Source organism: Mastigoproctus giganteus, chromosome 13, assembly GCF_048544385.1.
Source record: "Mastigoproctus giganteus isolate SK-2022 chromosome 13, ASM4854438v1, whole genome shotgun sequence".
In the NCBI taxonomy this organism is placed as follows: domain Eukaryota; kingdom Metazoa; phylum Arthropoda; class Arachnida; order Uropygi; family Thelyphonidae; genus Mastigoproctus; species Mastigoproctus giganteus.
The window spans coordinates 126,299,939-126,319,467 of NC_143587.1; the positions used below are offsets into that span (position 1 = coordinate 126,299,939).

The 19,529-nt window shown below is 36.8% G+C and overlaps 1 protein-coding gene across 4 annotated transcripts in view; it reads left to right on the forward strand.

Moving 5' to 3' along the window:
- The window catches only part of LOC150076426 (WD repeat domain phosphoinositide-interacting protein 3), a 179,928-nt gene that overhangs the window by 101,703 nt on the left and 58,696 nt on the right, over nucleotides 1-19,529 (forward strand). For all 4 annotated transcript variants that reach the window (XM_090388009.1, XM_090388010.1, XM_090388011.1 and 1 more), the window contains 2 exons: nucleotides 66-153; nucleotides 14,384-14,478. In XM_090388009.1, the coding sequence (XP_090244135.1) occupies nucleotides 66-153; nucleotides 14,384-14,478 (183 nt within the window). The remainder of the gene's footprint in view (nucleotides 1-65; nucleotides 154-14,383; nucleotides 14,479-19,529) is intronic.

Consider the following 19,529-nt stretch of genomic DNA (forward strand, 5'->3'; position numbering starts at 1 on the left):
GGATTATATTCAGAATTAAATTTGTATATACATTGCTCAACTGCTCTCATTTTATTTAATTTTAGTAATGGTCTGGGATGATTTAAAAAAGAAAGATGTTATAGAACTGGATTTTTCCAGTGATGTGAAAGCAGTTAAACTAAGGAGGGATAGGTAATTATGTTTTGCCCTTTGAATAATAATGAATGTTAACTACTGTTTTTATATTTATATTTTTTTACATTGATATTCACATTATCAATTTTTGAAGTCATATTTCTATTATGTTGAGAAGATTTAAACATTGCAGTATCTTTGTTAGAATGTTCAGAACAAGAAACTTTCATGTAGATCATGATTTAGCACGGTGTCTTGAAACTCCTTTTGGTTCTTAGAGGAGGACTCTATCTTTTATTGGAGGACTCTCAAAATAAAATGTGATTTTGTTTTATTATACCAAATAACAAAACATTGCAATTACCAAACAAAAATGTATCTAATTCACCTTTAAAATTTGAACTTCCATATTTCAACTTGCCCAGGTAGATTTTCAACTTGCCCTGGATATATAAAGGTAGAAAAATAAAAAATTTCTCTACCTTTATATATCCAGTCTATTTCGCAGCATCTTTGAAAGTCATATTTTTAATCTCAAGAGATCCAAGGTCCTTCAGGTCTCACACATTTTCCCCTTTAGAGAGTTCATTAAAAAGGCTGGGCCATCCAGTATAGCTCAAGGTGCTAACATCAATAGAAACGTTGGCAAATATACCCCCTCTGATTATTCTAATGACATTTCAAACAAAATCTTAGAACCTTATACCTTTGAATATGCTGAGATATGTATCCGGCATATTCTCAACACATTCAAAACAGACAAGCCATAGCCAGTGAGTAATCACTCAACCAAAGCTTTCTCTCAAGGCAGTGTTGGTGTACGTAGATTATCCAAATTCCTATAACTTGCTGATTGCTGAGTGTTTACAACTCCCGCAGACATCCAGCATAAGTTTGGGAACTATCAGAATCTTCCTTATACTTCATTTGCTGTTACCAGCAGACCTAGTTGCTCACAAATTGTGTCCTGTGCCATTTTTCATTTTTTCTAGAAATATCCTAAATCTGTTATTGAAAGCCATAACACTTTAAACAATGTATGGTAACTTTCCCTCTCCTTAAGTTTTTTGGTTTACTCACTTTCTCTATTTTAACTGTATTTCTGTTTATTATTTCATCCTGTTTACTTTGAAGAATGGCACTTGCTGTTAAATGAGTATTTTGTATTCATTCATGCAGAGTTGTGTTCTTTCTCATACATAATTGTTTATATATCATCTTCCAGAAATTCTAGAGAAAAAAAAATCAACTTAACTCTCAAAATTATGACTAGTAAGCTTTATCTTTTCTATATTACTCATTTGTGGTGCACATAATGAGCAGCGAGTTCATCTTGCAGACCTCATAGACTTCTCTATAGTTCCTCTGGCATCCACAAATCACAGTTTGCTTGCTACTGTGATACAAAAATATGAATATCTATTAGCATAAGGTGACAGTTTTCAGTTTCTGATGAAAATCTGTGATATTTTTAATCAAAAATTCTATCATTGGTAATACAGATATCTACTTACAGATACCAATTTATCAAAAAGAACTAAACCATTACCAGCTCATGCAATAAAATGAATTCGCACGCTTTCCTACCAATTTTTTTTTCCTTTTAAAACACAGCTGCAAATTGTTTTTGGACTACCTATGGATTAAGCATTGGTGGACTTAGGGGTCCAAAATTGTTTTTGGACTACCTATGGATTAAGCATTGGTGGACTTAGGGGTTGATTATATTTAACTACCTTAAATATATGGCACTCATCCATATCTCTCTGAGGGGGTTGAAAAGTTCATGGCCTAAGTATGAAAGTATAATAGTACAGTGTTAAAAATTTCTGTACTTAAGTGTATGACATTTCAAATAGTAACTCACCAAGTTTCATGCAATTTCAGTAATGTCTTTTTAATTACAGGTGCTGAAGTCAACAGAGTTGTGAATGAGGAAAGATGAACAAAATCAGTCACTGTACAGTCATCCAATATTTTTAAAGAAAGAGAGACTAATGCCAAAGGCAGTTCATGAGGATATGGTTACAACGTTGAGTGTAACCATATCCCCTTACTATTACATGGCTAAGAAATGGACAGCAGAATTTAAATGAGAGAGGGAGAGCCTGGAAGATGACTCACACTGGAAGACTGCAACATCCATCACTCCAAAAGTTGGCAGCACGTATGATCTGGTGATGAAATTTTGACAATTGACAGTTTCAGTACATTTTCAGAACTTGGGCATCTCATCTGAGTGTGTGTACCATATAATAACAAAGGTTCTTGCTATGAAAAGAGGTCAGCATTAAGGGGGCCTAAGGTTGTTAGCAGTTTGAAAAATACACCAAGTTGTCAAGTCAAGTGAACGTGCATCATTTTCAAGAAGATCCAGCAAATTTCCTTGCAAAGGTTTGTGAACATGAATGAGATGTGGGTCCATCACTTTCAAATAGAGACAAAGGAGCAATCCAAACAGTTTAAGCACAGCTCTTTTCCCCCCTCCAAAAAAAAAGCCAAATTGATTCCTTCTGCTGGCAATGTGATAGCATCAGTTTTTGGGATGCTGATGGAGTGTTACCTGTAGTTTACCTTCAGAAAGGCCAGACAGTCACAGGGACATATTACACAGACCTTGTGAGGTGTTTGTGGGAAAACAACAAAGACAAATGCTTAGGAAAAGTCAGCAAAGGAGCCTTGTTTCACCAGGTACCTGCTCACAAGTCTTCATTGCCATTGCTGCACTGCATGAGTGCAGCTTTAAGCTTTAAAATCTTGGACATTTCCTCATATTCACCATGTCTTGCACCATGAGACTTTCACCTGTTTCCTTATTTGAAAAAATACCTGGCTGGCATCAATTTTCCCACTGACAGGGATGTCATTGCTGAACTGGATGCATTCCTGGAGGTCCAAGAGAAAACTTTCTTCGCAGCTGCAATGCATCAATGGGAATTAAGCATCAATGGAAAAAGTGTATTGACTCCAAAGGGGACTAAATCGAAAAGTAGCATGTTACCAGATTCCTTAAATGAATTCTTCATACTCGGGCACGAATCTTTCAAATGTCCCCTGTACATATTTTTTATGATGTGTTTTGCATTTCATTAAATAATGCCATAAATAACCTGTCCTCTAATTATAATAGTCATCAGTTTTCAACTTACTATTGAACCTGAATTTTCAGAAGTTATTAATTTTTTTAAAATTTAACTCTGTCACATTACAAATACAATACATACTAAAATTTGACAAGTCTTCTAAAGTTGATGCCTCCTTACATTTTAGCCGTTACCCTTTCCTTTCTCATACCATTGATATGTTTTGTTCAAATTCTCTGTGCCTTTAGTTTTGTTACTACTTAAGAGGACAAGAATGAATTGCCTTTACTGATCCATAATATTAGGCGGGGGGTTATCCTCATCAATTAATTATATCATTGCTCATTTACAACCAAAAGCTTTTAGTTCTATTTTTTTCTCATAAGAAACAATCATTTAAACAATACACATGTTTACCATTTGTTTCATACTGGTTTCAAACATATTCAGTAACACCAAATTCCCTCATATACTTTTCAGTATGCAAATAATCCAATTATTTTGCATTTAAATGTTGATCCCCCCCCTTAATTATATCAGCTATAATAATGTCATTTATTTAATTCTGTGCATTCATTCCATTTTAAACAACACAATTTTAAACAATTGTATGCCTAGTTCTTCAAAATGCATTGGCATAAGTGAACTTGCTGCCCATATCATTTCTGAGAAATATCCTCCCAATTGTAACCATACTTTAAATTCCAGATTGTCATTTCTCATTTACCACATTATATATATATCTGAAGCACTTAGCATTCATGCTCAAATTACCACTGTAAACTCCTTGTAGCTGTATTATTTCTTATGATTTAGCACTCAATAAAATAACTAGCCACGATCTCATTAAGAGTTCTGGCATTTATGATTCCTAATTCTTTACCTCTTTCTGCTTAATCATTTGCTCTTTTCCCTTCAATTTTTGACAACTGTGGCTCTCAACTGCAGTTACCTTTATTAAATCTTTCTCCTCCCTTTTCCCCCTTCTATTACCCATAGCTAATAACCCTTTACTGCCTTTTACCTTCAACACTTCTTGAAATGAAAGAAAGTAATCAAAAAAACTTTATTAAGCTTCACTATGGTCGATAGCCATTATCATGAATGCGCGTGTGCGGCATGAACACAAGGAAGGTATGAAAGGAGGTTACAACTATTCATTTTGATAAGGATACGATCTTAATCATATTTTATAGAGGAACATTAACACATCAGAGCGAAACAAGATGTCCTCGTCCTGGAACTGTAGTTGTTGGACTTAATTAATGAAATTTAAGAAGTTCTTAATGGTTAAGGGGATTGGGATAGACAAAGATAAAAATCTCCTTAGCCATCTGGTTAGAGTCTGCTTCTGGGTGCTGTCCACTCATAGTTGGCTTTGCAGAGAGCCCAGTTAAGAACAAAGATTGAAGGATGCAAACCATATCAGAAAGTGGGGGGGGAGAGCATCCAGTGAAGAAGTGGCATACTGCACTCTCACAGAGGACTATAGCTTCAACATCTCAACTCCACAGTGCTGAATCTTGTGCACCACCATGAGGGAAAGGACTTTTTAGATGCATACTGGATCTTGAAGGATTATACCAACACTAGACAGAAACATAAATTTCATCCCTCACATCATGGTTCTCTTCTACAAAACAAAACCACACAGCCAGAGACCCCATCTTCTTTACCAAATAAGCAGAATAGTAATATGTCCAGCACTAATCAGACAGTAGTCTGGATTCTTGTTACTTAGCAAGCAATTCTCCTGGTTTCTACTAATTATGGGACCTCTTCCCAAAGCAAGCACAACACTGATGAAACCGACATCACTCAAGATCTCTATGCACCCCTTCCCCTAAACACTCAATACAACTTGCAGCTACATTAGTTGATCCAATCCTATCAAGTTGTCTATTCAGAATGTGGGGCCAAAGATCTGACTTCTTTATTTCAGGACTTGAGAAATCTGAGATTCCTAACATTTTGAAATGTTAGGAATTGGAGGTGATTGTCCCTCTGTATAAGGCAATGGTCAGGCCACGCCTTGAGTACTGCGTACAGGTCTGGAGGCCTCATTTTAGGAAGGATGTAGATTTGCTTGAGCGTGTACAGAGAAGGGCAACAAGATTGGTGAGGGGAATGAAGGGATCCTCTTACCAAGAGAGGCTCAAGTCCTGCAAATTGCAGTGGCTGGAGACTAGGCACCTGTGCGGTGATCTGATTGAGGTGTATAAGGCCTTGAATGGGTTGAGCACGCTGAATTCTGATGGGATCCTTCCACTTGTTCAGATTACGAACCTAAGGGGGCATAAATTCAAATTAAGAAAAGACAGATGTAGAATAGATGTGCGGAAATTTTCCTTTAGCCAGCGGGTGGTTAATTGCTTGAACAAACGTCCATCTGTCGTGGAAGTTGATAGGTTAAATGAATTTAAGTTGGAACTGGACAGGCATTTGGAGGGAATGGTGTGATTTTTTTTTTTTTTTTTTTTTGGCTGATGCTGCATAGGCTCATACACTTGCTTTCTTGCATCACATGCCACTACTACTATTTCCTTTCTTTTCTTTATGATTGTCAGAGTAAAATCATGCAGCATTTATTGACCTGTTTAGACTTTCATGTTATTCGTTACAGAATGATCCAAAAAGTTCTGAGACATTTGTTTTATATAGTGATGTTTATTTAGTTAAATTTCTAAATTATCTCTACATTGCAGTTTAATGCATTTGTTTTGCAAACAGGTAAGTTGCATATAATGATGAAAAATGTACTGATATAATGGTGCATATTTATAATATATTGATTATCTATAATGATGTATATTTATATTGACAAATTTTCATATTGCTTGCTGATCTTTATAGAATGAAGCCCAACTAATAATAAGACTGTACCAATATATTTTAAACTTTAAGAAATAAAGAAAAGATCCATCCAACTTGATACTAACCAGTTTTTTTTTTAACTGAAAGTGACTTCCTTTGTTTTATCCACCTCAGTGAATTGGTGTTTTGTTTTTTCTCTGTTCTCATAAAGGAGCCTGACTTCTTTGTAGTGGAACAGGAAATGAAATTTCCAGTTCCACTACAAAGAAGTAGTCCATCTTTTCTTCGGACATCCTGGATATCTTTTTAAAACTGGCTGATATTTCATAATTTTCTTTGGTAATCTTGCTGGATGCATCCTATCAAAATGATTAATCCATTTGCCTCTGTATTTGTAGATTCTATTTATTATTGGATAAGTATCAAAATTGTAATTAATTCTTTGCGAATATCAGAACTTTCCTTCTTGTCCAATAATCTATAACCACTGGTTTGGTGAATAAATTTCATTTCAGCACTTTCAATCCTGTTCTCATCTTTTGATTTAATAAAATTAAAAAAAAAGCATAATTTATTTTTTATGAACAGAAACCCTCCATTATTTATTTTTTATGAACAGAACCTTCCATAATTTATTTTGATGTAGTAATATCCACTAGCTGTTTATGTATTTCTTGATTTAGTTTTATCAAAGTTTGGATCAGAATTCTGCAGACATTCTTAAAATTTGGATTTTCTAAGCCCAAATTGGACAATTGAGGTCACTGGATATGATTTTTCCTCATCCAGTTTTTAAAGCTGTTTTAATACTATCTATTATAAATATGTTTAAATTAGTTGGAAATGCAGGTAAGTACTGATGGCACTACACCCAAGGAAAATTAAAATAGTTTGTACATTAACAAAAACACTGAAGCATTCTTAAAAATATATATCTATGTATACTCCCCAGCATCCACGCACGAAAAACAGATCCACATACATACTCCCCAGAATCCACATATGAAAAACTTAAATCTTTATACATGCTACCGAAAGGTTTAATTAAGATGGAAGATTAGACATGGAAATAAGCAAAAGAATAAGTAAAGCAAAAGAGAAGCCAATTTCTCCTTTGCTTTTCTTTATAGCTAAGGAGAAATTAGATATTTTTTCTTTACTTACAAGTGTAGCAAAAGAGAGATTTGTCAAAAGACAAAATTTTCAGTTTGCAAAAATTTTTGAGCCTGTTTTTGACCTGTTGGTTGGGTCCATGGGCTGGGTAAAAAATAGGAAGAAATCTTCCTTTATTTTTTTTATTTCAAAAAATCAGAATTTTAAGAGAAAGAATTAACTAATGGATGGAAGCAGTGGCAAGATTATTTAAAAATTGAGGAAATAAGAAAAATAAGATATCTGAAATGTAGGAGCAGAAAGAAATGATATATAAATGAGCATGCTGTACTGCATTGCATTGTTTTTTTTCATAATTTCACAAATTAGTTACTTATCCCATCAGTGGTCGTACCTCCAGTTGTAACAAAAACAGTCATAGCATCTGTCAGGTGCCCAATTTTCTTTTCTATTTCTAGAAATATATATATTTTTAAAATTTTTTGAAATTGTAAAATACCAGTGCTTGATTTTTTGCTAATGGATTGCAATACTTATTAATTTATTTTTTAATGAAAACTTATAAAATTTAAATGTGCTTTCTTAAACCTGTTATCTTCAATGAAACAAAATTTTTATTAATTTTGCTGGTTATAAACATAAAACTGTTAAGCATCAAACTACAGAATTAAGTGGGCACACATGTTTCTGCCTATTTTATTAGATATTATTAGTCACTTTAATTTTCAGGTTTATAAAACTGGTGAGGGTGCAAAATTTCAAAATTCTGAAAATCATCAGAATTTAGTAAAATGGTTACGTGTCACTGACCAAATACGGAGGATGCGGAAAGGTCAGGGAATGACCACCGCATATCCCTAGAGCAATATGGCCTTAGTTGCTAATGCTCCAAAAAAACAAACAACAAACGTGTCACTGTGTGCTTTCTGCTTATGAGTTTACAATAACTGTTAGCTCCTAAAACTGTCTGCATTTAGGAGGACACTGTTTCAGCAATTAATCTCAAACTAACAACTAATGTGCAATCAGTGTTTCAGAGCAGAACCTATCAGATCATACACGACCACTACAATTATTTACACGTACACATACATTTCAGAGGTCTGTATTGCATGTGGTGAAAACTTAATTTAAAACAATATTAATATTTTTTGTGATAGCTAACTGTAACTGGGTAAAAGTGTTAATTATGATTCTTGTTGCGTGTAATAACATTGCCACTATTCATTTTCCCCTTCTGTCCAGGGATAGGTTGCACAATTAGTAGAATTGGAAAAATAGTACAATTTTTGCATTCATTTTACAGGCAACAATAATCTTAAGCAGTTTTTAAGCAATTACTAATGTTCTTCCAGTCCTGCCCACCTCCTTCCTCCCTAGAGATGAGGAATGTAGTTCAAGTAGAGCAAACGTGCAAAAAGTGCAGAAAAGGGTCAGGGAAAATGCATCACATTTTTTGCTGATTTAGCACATCAAGCATTGAATCAGAGAAAAATCAGATGTAATGTAAAAGAATCCAAAATCCTGTTTGTATCTCACAATCAGAAAAGGTTGAAAATGGCACATCCAAGAGAATTAAATCCTCTTGATGGAAACGTTGGGAGGATAACCATCCCCTCCAGCATGGCCACCCTGTTCCATGAATAACTTAATTCTCCATCAACAAGAATAACTAGCAGAGATACACACTTATATTGTCCACAGACAGACTAGACCAAGTAAGCCAGCAGAGTATAGAGGAGCAGCCACAACCTGTAAATAACAACAGGAAACCACTGTTGTGCGGCCAAAGCATTGCATCTTAAGCAAGCTCTCAGGTGCTTCCCCAGCCCTTGTGACCAATTTGGCTGGCAACTAAAACTTACTATTTTCCTTTAGACATCTCACAATGACAATGACTGCTTACTCCTCTCCCCTACAGGAACAGTAACCTCAGAATTTGGTGCCTCCGTAGCCAGGTGGGCAGGAGCAGCAGTGCGTAGCACACACTTCTTGATTAGACTGGGATTTGAGCCCATGACCACCAAATGTTTGGGGTTCACATAAAAAAATAAATAAATAAAAAATACTGAGGATGCGGAAAGGTCAGGGAATGACCACCGCATATCCCCGGAGCAATATGGCCTTAGTTGCTAATGCTCCTAAAAACCAAATAATAACAACAACAGCCTCAGAATTCAGTGCTCCACTTCATGTGCCTAGTTCATTGAGTTCCTTGCATCAGTTGACTTTAGCACATTATAGCCTTAGACGCTGATGTACCATAAAATTCTAAAACAGTCAACCAATTCTTGCATCCGGTTGGGGGATTAATAAAAAAAAAAAAAATGTAATCACAAACATTCAACCAATGGTTAAGGTGAATCAAATTTAAGATGGTATATGTATGAGAGATGATCATTTAATTTATGGACTCATGTAAAATCTTATCTTAATTGTCATCATCTGAATCTTCTGTGGATTTCTCCTCTCAAAATACTCTCCCTTGAACTTTACACACTTTTGCCACGATCACACTCACATAATAAATGCTTGAAAGACTGAAGTGCTTCTGTTGTGGCTCTGTAAGCATCGTTGTTGGATGTGAAACAATTCTCGCAGAGCTTTCAGAGCTTTCATCAGACACGGAAACAGGAAGAAATCACACAGGGCTAAGGCGCCTCTTTAGCCAGGTGGGCAGGAGCGGCAGTGCGTAGCACACGCTTCTTGATTAGACTGGGGTTCGAGCCCGTGACCACCAAATACGGAGGATGCAGAAAGGTAAGGGAATGACCACCGCATATCCCTGGAGCAATATGGCCTTAGTTGCTATCGCTCCTAAAAACCAAATAACAACAACAACAACACAGGGATAAGTATGGTGAATAAGAGGGATGTGGCAGAATCTCGGCACCTGTGGCAATAAACACTGGCTGCACAATATTAGCTGTGTGGGGCCTGGCATTGTCTTGATGGAGAAACCACTTCACACCGGAAAGTTCTTGACATTTCTTACAAATGGCATGCCAAAGTTTGACTCTGAAAACCTCAGAGTATGCTTCCTTATTCATAGTTGTTTCACAAGGCACAAAATGTGCAACAAGAATGCCTTTTATGTCAAAAAAACACAAGAACCGTTTGTTTTCATCCGAACGAGAAGTTCGAAATTTCTTAGGTCTTGGTGAGTCAGAATGCTTTCACTCACTCGACTGTTGTTTTGTCTCTGGATCATAGTGAGAAATCCAAGTTTCATCACAAGTCACTATTCAGTTTAAGAAGTTTTTACCTTGTGTTTCAAAACGATTAAGCATTTCTTTACACAAGTCTATTCTTTGCTGTTTTAGTTCTGGAGTCAAATTGTGTTTCCACACAATTTGACTCCAGAACTAAAATTGTGCCTCCAGAATTGTGTCTAAAATTTTGACTCCAGTCAAATTGTGTTTCCACACAATTTGACCTTTCACAATATTGTGAGCACTACCGTGTTAGACAAATTACATGAAGTGTAATTCACCTGTCTTCATCCAAGGTTTTCTGGGCTTTTGTGGTTTGTTCAAGAGTTGTTGAGGAGGAAGGCTGACCAGGTCTTGGGTTATCTGCAACAGACTCATATCCTTCACTGAATTGCTTGTACCATTTAAGTATGGCTGTACTACCAAGACACCCAGTACCATATGCTTCATTCATCTCTTTAACTGTTTCCAATGTATTTAAGCCCTGTGTATTACAATAACTAATCACATATCAGTGTTCAATATGTATGTTTGACATGATACTTCCTTCAAAATTATCGTCAGTGGCATGTGGCTAAAAAATTCTTTGTGCAACACTAGCTTGACAAGTACTGGCATGCGAACACAGTCTGCTCAGTAGCAATCCCAGGGTTCGAGCCCGTGAGCCACCAAATACAGAGGATGCTGAAAGGTCAGGGAATGTCCACCGCATATCCCCAGAGCAATATGGCCTTAGTTGCTAATGCACCTAAAAACCAAATAACAACATTAGTAGCGATCAGGGGGAGTGCCTCTAGCAGCATTTATGGAAAGAGTTTGCGAGGTAACCATAAAATCTTGTACCAGTCTGCAAATTAAATGACCACCTCTTGTATTTAGAAAGAATGGGAAAAGGAAAATAAGTTTGAACAGATATTTGGAGCAAAAATATATGGTAAAAAGCACAGAAGCAGACCAAGAGAAAGGTGGACTGATGGCGTCAAGTCTAGAGGAAAGAGGGCTTACTCTGGTTAGGGCTAAAGTTCTAGTAGGGAATAGGACAGCATAGAGGGAATAAATAGTGATTCAGTCCAGAACTGATTTGTACTATCAGAGTAATTCGCAGGTTTGGATTATGTCGATAGTAAAATGTTTTAAACATACTGCTGTTTAACTGCTTTAATGTTTTTTTTTTTTTTTTTTTTGCTGAGATATTTTGAATATATAATTAATTTGCCAGAGGAGTTAAGACCATGTGAAGTATCTGTAAATTGTGTATTTTATGGTCAGTTTGCTTCTTCTGCAGGATCCACAACTCTAGTTTTTGTTTGGAAAAATTTTGCAATAAAATTGAACAGCTTGGCTGCAGTGTGTAAATAGACCATGAAAATTGTGTAGATGGAATTCAAACCCAGGCCTTTCCATTTAGTGTGCAAGGACTGCAACCATAATCATTCTGCTAGTTGAGGGGCACCAAATTATTACATTGCATTTTCAGTTTCAACAGTGTCTATTCTAGTTGATTGACATTGTCAGTTTCATTTCATAAAACACAAAGATTGTACTGGACACAAATGAACCTAGTATATATGTCTAAATTATGCCCTATTACAGTTATTTCCCTCAGCATGTATATGTTTTTTACTGTGAAAGCCAAGTGTAAGTATCATTCCATCAATATTAAATTTATTCTTTTATTGCTTAGGTTTAATTCATGCCAATTTCAACCTTTCCTGAGCCTAGTGAAGCCTGCTCCATAGTTGTGCAACTACATAAAACCACAGGATGTGTTCAGCTGAAAATTTGTGGATTTCACATTATTAGCAAGATTTTCAAATAAAAGCATCAAGCACAACTTCTTTTGTATAGAAGAGCAGCAGTCTGGATTTACCTGTCTAGGTAATTACAGACTTTAAATGTGTTCTCAGTGATGGCGTAGTGGTTTCACTGCTTTTCTCTTGTTTGGACAGGTCCAGCTCTTTCCTTTGAATCCCTTCAGAGGTTGAAAGAATATTTAGACTCATTCGAGGCTATAGTTAGCTATGCTTGGGTATGAGCCATCTTTATGAGTTTACTTTGGGTTCTTCAGCTTGCATAACACAAACATTGACCTATGAATACATGTTTGTAGACATATATAAGATACGCGATAAAGGCCATATATAAAGTGGAGAACATTTTATGAATATGAAATGGGAATTCCTTTATTTTACCCGTGCACACACACACCGGGGGGGGGATGTCCAACCCTTGCTTAAGAATAACACAAGCAAATGTTGCTTGATATATTGACCTTCTCTTTATTGTTCCACACAAAACAAGTTAAATTAATTAACAAAAGAAGGCATTGTGCAATGGACTTTAAAGAAAGGTTATTTTGAAAAAATAGTACTACTATGTTGTTTTTCTATCTTTATTGTCTAGGGATGCTACTATCCTTTCAGTGACAGAGCTTGGACTTAAAATGCCCTTTAGTTTATCTGTGAGTTGATCTGAAAGCACTGTTTTGACCAGTTTGGTATTATTTGGTTCTATCATCAGACAAGAGGTAGTCCAGCAACCTTACATCAATTATATAAATGACATCAGTCATTTATATCCAATGCATAAAATGTATTGGATATAAATGAGCAGCCAAGTAATGTGTAAAAGAAAAGTTCCAAAATTGCAATTGTAACTTTTGTTATTTTACAGGGCTGCATTAGTCCAATGAAGTAATTTAGTAAAGAAGCAGGGTACTGTTAGAATGCAGATATTGAAGTAATACTTTTTTTTTACTAAAAAGGTTTTTTTTTGGTGAGGAAACATTAAACATCAGTATTAAATTTTTATTTTATTATTATTCATTTTTTTTGCCCCTAATTTAAATGAGATCGCAAAACACTCCCACTGGGAATTGGGGAAGGGCATTAAGAAAGCATTAACAAATGTTTCTCTGCTCTTTTGTGCACTTTTAAAAGAAAAGTGATAGTTTGATATTAAATGTATTGAGGTACAGAATCTGACCCCTGTGAAAATTTTGCACTGCACTAGAAACTACCTCACCAGAGGTAGTTTCTAGCTCTGTGTGCTCTCACAATTTTAAAAAATGTAAAGGAATCTTTGAAAATGAAAAGATAAGTGTAGAATTGTCTCATGATACCAGCTTCAGCTACTCAGTATTTCAGATTCTTCATAAGCCACTTAAAAACTTCTGTTTAGCAGATCCAAACCATGAAACTGTTTTCCTTGAATGGTGAGCCATCCCATCTCCCCTCCTTCCAGTTCATTATATTATGCAAATTAAATTCGTATTATTTTCCATAGTAAGTGATATGGTGAAAATTTTCAGGTGCTGCTCGCCAACGAGTATGATAACAGGAAATATATTTTTACTTTGTTTCAGTGCATTGTTCAAAAATAGTCTGAGCTTAATCATAAATATACAGCTAAGGTGGCCTGCCTTTAAAATAATGTTAAAGAAATAATTTTTATAATGGGTGCAGAATCACTAAAAAATTACCAGTTTCATGCCGTCCATGTCCATGGAAGCACGATTAGACCAGGTAAACCTCCTTTGCTATGAACATATTTATAAAAATTGTCAGCATTCATTAAACTAAAGATTAAATCTGGAAATTCAAATCTGAAGGAACCAAAAACAATTGAACTGCCTTAAAACTCTTATTAATCAGAACTACACTTTGTGACAACCACTTAAAAGAAAACCATTATGCTGGAAAAATAACTCACCATTCTGGCCAAATTGCCTTCTTCCAATGAATATTAGTATTTGGTGGTATATACTTCTTTGTAAGAGTAGATTCAAGCAAATTACTTCTATAGTGCAGTGGTAAAGTAAGGTTGATATTTTGGTAGTGTCTCACTACATGTTAAAGATGATAGATGGCAATGGAGTTAGCAATTTGAGAAATGTCTAACGAGAATTGATTTTATCAGCAATACAATAAATAAGAAATATGGTATATGGCATTAAGAATGAATGAAGACAGAATTGTGAGCAAATTTGAAAGTGTAGATGTGAGAATGAATGCTGCAATTTTTTTTAGACAGATTTTATTTTATTTTATTTTATTTTTTTTTTAGGATTGTAGTAATATTGGAGGGTATGATCAAAGTTTATACTTTCACACAGAATCCTCAGCAGCTTCATGTTTTTGAGACTTGTTCAAATCCTAAAGGTAAGGTTTATCGCATTTCTTTCGCAGGTGGTTTATCGCAGGTGGTTTGTGTGTAACTTTACTGAAATTAAGTGGCACAATGGAAAAGGTTAAAATTACCAATTTTATTTGGGACAGAAATCACGCTCTTACACTAAGGTCTGCCTGGCCCTTGGCCTGGGTAATATGAATGATGGTTGGCCTTGGTTAGAGTACAAATAATCCTAATGAATTGTTATTTCAAACATTTTGGACTTTTTCGAGCTACTTCTTACACTTTTTTTTTTTTTAAATATTTTTTCTGTATTTACAGGGTCCAGTCACATTATTATGACCACCTACCTAGTATCCAGAATATACACCTTTCACAGCATGCACCGCTGCCAGCTGCTGTGGGAGGGAGCTGGCTGCGGTGCATGCTCAATAAGTCCGTGGGATGTTGCTCGGGTATCTGTGACCATGTAGACTGCAGTGCACCCCGGAGTTCCTGTAGGTTCCTTAGTGGAGGATCCATCCATGTGATGTGTCGATCGAGGTGGTCCCATAGATTTTCAATTGCGTTAAGATCCGTGGAATTCGGTGGCCAAGGGAGTAGCTTTGAAATGTTCGTCGTGCTCCTCAAACCACTTACGGACAATTCTGGCAACATAGCATGGTGCATTGTCTTGCTGATAGATACCATCACCCCCAGGGAACACAGTCAACATGTAATGGTGTACCTGATCGGCGATGATCGATAGGTAACCATTTGCATTCAGGGGCTCCTCAAGAAGTATCAGCGGACCCAAGCCATGCCATGAAAACATTCCCCAGACCATAACGCCTCCCCCACCAGCTTGCTTTCTGCCAGCAATTGCCCTGGTGTCTATTCTCGGAGGTTTCACGCGTCATACACCACCGCCCATCCACTCGGTGGAGCAGAAGTCATGACTAATCGGAGAAGGCCACCCGTTGCCACTCGCCCTGGGTCAGTGTCGGTATTGCTGTGCAAACTGATGGCATTGTTTGCAATGAAAGGCCGTCAGCATGGGTGGTGTCACCAAGCATCTGCTCCGGAGCTCATTGCACAACAGGGTTTGCTGCACTGTTGTGTTGGAGACCTTTCTGGTGGCTCCCACAGTTCACTTGGATGGCCAGTTGAGCAACAGTAGTGTTCCGATCGGTCCTGACCAACTGTTTCAGTCGGCATTCACCTCTGGGATCAATGCCGCACGGGGCTCCACAATTGGCACGTTAGGTCGTCAAAACTGTCCTGTTCATCCAGTCTTGATACATTTTTACCACTGCAGCACGTGAAAATTTCACAAAGTCTGCTGTTTCGGAAATGCTGGCACCCCTGGCTTGATAGCTGATGATCATGCCTTTTTCCAGGTCTGATAGGTCGCGTGCTTTGCCCATGACAGAAGCTGTTAGTGTTCACGGATGCCAAACATCAAGCCTTATATGCTTGCTGTGTGCGAACTTGACATGTGCGCTGTATGATTCGCTAGGCGTGTGTGATGTTTGCATTTGGGGGGGGGGTCATATTGTGACTGGATTCTGTAAATTCTTTAAGGTTTTTTTTAGAAAAATGTGTAATATTTGTATGCTGACACTTCTAACTGACCAATAAGGCGCACTGCACCAACTGGCGCCTCCGTAGCCAGGCGGGCAGGAGCAGCAGTGCGTAGCACACGCTTCTTGATTAGATCGGGGTTCGAGCCCGTGACCACCAAATACGGAGGATGCGGAAAGGTCAGGGATTGACCACCACATATCCCCGGAGCAATATGGCCTTAGTTGCTAATGCTCCTAAAAACCAAATAACAAAACAACAATAAACTTCACCAACTTCTCCAAAATTCACCGAAATTTGTACTTTTTCGTGGAAATGACCTGGTCTGTATATTTGCTGAGTAAAGTAGTCTTTACCCTTAAGTGGACGTTAAGTTGTAATTTATGTTACATCAAGAGTATGATATGAGTCATTGTATTCTGGCACTGGGCCCTTTTTTAGTTGTATGTGTACAGTATTTCTTAAACGTCTGATACCATTAATCCCTAGTTCTACATCCGAGATTTTAGGTTGACCTACTTTCAATTCTAAGAACATTCACTTGTGCCATTTTCTAACTGCTTTTTGTAAATTTTTTCAAAACCTTGAACCTGTGTCTCATTTCATTCTTGCAATCTCTGTCAGCAGTGCAGATAGTGAAAGATTTTTCTGCAGTGGGATTTCTCATCCAGAAAGAAGGACACAGTTGAACTCAAACTGTTCATGATGTCCTGTTTCTGAGCAATTGAAAAAAAAATGTGTAAAATTAATTATGCTTTTAAAATATTTTTAGTATTTTTTTCTAAAGTTTTGTGTATTATTGATCCAAGTGATTTGTATTATTATTGATATATATAAAAAAATAAAGGCATTTTCTTAATATGTAAAAATTTTTTTTTTTTTTTTGTGTTGCAGATACAAATAGTGTGGGAGTGAGTCTAATGCAATTGACCCGCACAGGACTCTAACCCGCTATTAATATATTATATCCCCCAATACAGAGATACAGTGCAGATTAATGGGCCAAATTATGCCAACAGAGTCACTATGAAAATCAAATTCTACACACATGATAAAGCCAAGAAAAGATTGAACATATCCATTCCGTCAAAAGGATGTCAGAAGGATTTTGACGAATCTTGATGCTAAGAAAGCTTCAGGTCCTATGGTATTTCTCCACTTGTTCTCAAAACATCTGCTCCTGAAGTTACTCCTGTTGTTTGCCACCTTTTTTCCACTTTCTTATTCCAAAGGTGTTTTTCCTTCTGCTTTGAAATTTGCTCATGTCCAGCCAGTTCCTAAAAAGGGTGAAAAATCACTTGCATCCAATTATCTTCCCATTGCCATTACTTCTACTCTTTTTAAAGTAATGGAGAAATCAATTAACCGCCAATTATTAAACTACCTAGCAACCTTTCGTCTGATCAACGATTGCCAGTATGGATTCCGTCAGTGTCGATCCACTGGTGATATTCATTTCTGGACAAATTCAATGGAAAAGTTTGGTGAAACACAAGCAGTTGCTCGTGACATCTCAAAGGCTTTCGATCCTGTTTGGCATAAAGGTCTTCTAAACAAGCTTCCATCTTATGGTTTGCCAACTGTTTTTTGTCATTGGTTATCCAGTTTTCTCTCAGATCGCTCACTAAGGGTGAAGGTAGATGGTTCTCTGTCTTCTCCATTAATGCTGGTTTCTTCCAGGTTCAGTTCTTTCTCCCATTCTTTTCCTCTTGTATATTAATGACCTTCCATTGACTGGAAATCCTATCCATAGTTTTGCCGATGATAGCACATTGCATTCCACTTTCCATTTTGAGAAATCTTGCCCTGCTCAATCAGCTTCAACTTCTTAAATATCCACTACCAATTCCTTAAATGTCAATCTCTGGGTAATTCTCCAGTGGGGCAAAGACAACTTAGTTGATTTCAATCCTTCTAAAACTCAGTCCTGTCTTATATCTCGCAAAAAGTATTCTTCTGCTCCTATGCCTATCTTTGGTGACACGCCGATTTCTAGGCAAGATGATATATCTCTTTTGGGGATTACCCTGACTTATAATCTCTCTTGGCACAAGCACATTACAAATATTGCTTCCTCTACATCTAAAAAAGTTGCTTTTCTCTTTCGCTCCCGGCAGTACTTTTCTTCCACAGCTGTTCACTCTGTACAAATCACAAATCTGCTCTACCATGGAATATTGTTCTCACATCTGGGGCAGTGCCCCCAAAGCCTCTCTCAGGCTTCTAGATTCCATTCCATTCAGAAGAGGGCAGTTAGGTTAATTAATGACTCCTCTCTAACAGAGTCTCCCCACTTGCTGTCTTATAGACGTACTGTTTCTGCTGCATGCCTTTTCTACAGATACTACCATGGGCACAGTTCTTCTGAATTGGCTTCTATAATTCCCACTCTCTCTTTCAAAACAGTCAGAACACGTGCTGCCACCAGCCAACATCCATTTACTGTCCAACTTCAAACTCACAGAACCAACTTTTCATTTTCCTTGTTTATTGATTCAACTGCCGTTTTCTGGACAAACCTTCCTTCGTACATATTTCCCAAAAATTACAGTCTACAGAAGTTCAAGTGTAATGTCAACAAATATCTTCTTTCGTCTTCTCAGCCTCCAACCCAAGCATGGTACTAAATACTGTAGGTTCTAATACCTTGTTTGAGGTTTTCATTAAAACCTCAAACGAGAGGTATTAGAACTTACAGTATTTAGTACATTAAAAAAAAAATTCAAAAGTTTTTTTACGTATATTGGGGTATATTTTTGTATCCCAAAATTTTATAATTTTTTTTCTTAATACTAACACAGTTATTTCTAGTTTACTTATATAACTTTCATAATTTGCAGGGGGGATTTTTGTTTATCAAATTGTATATAATTAAAATTTACCTCTCTGTTTTTGTCTGAACAACTTCTATTTAATTTTGAATGTAGCATCTAATTCGTTGTCCTACCAGAGTTTAGTTTTACTAGTAACTTTAGGCTGTATCCTTACAGCATTCATTCTTGCAATGCAAGTAAGCAATTTTGATGAGCTCCATAGCAAGATCCAGTAGACAACTTACTAACAAACAAATAAATTTTTTGTTTATACTCCAGGATGACTGCATAAAGCTAGAGAAGTTCAACAAGATAGAGATACACAGGAACATTATTGTACACCGAAAGAACAGAATTCATGGGATACCTGGTTCCTTGGCAACGCAGTGCTTTCATCCCTATTGCTACTGAATGAACCCACCGCTTGGCAGGTATATAGGTACACTGCATTCATGTAGGCGGTAATTTGATGTCTGTATGGATAAGTGTCATCAGTTAACTGACTTTGAAAGAGGGATGATAGTGGGTGCCCAACGCATGGGTCACTCTATCGCTTAGGTGGTACAGAAATTGCACTATCCCCATTCGACAGTATCAGGAATACATTATTTCCTGAATAACATTTCATTGTGGACAGCACTGTGGGTGGAGAAAGGTTGTGGGTGAATGTGGCTGTTGACATCTGTCTCACGTGTCAGCCAAAT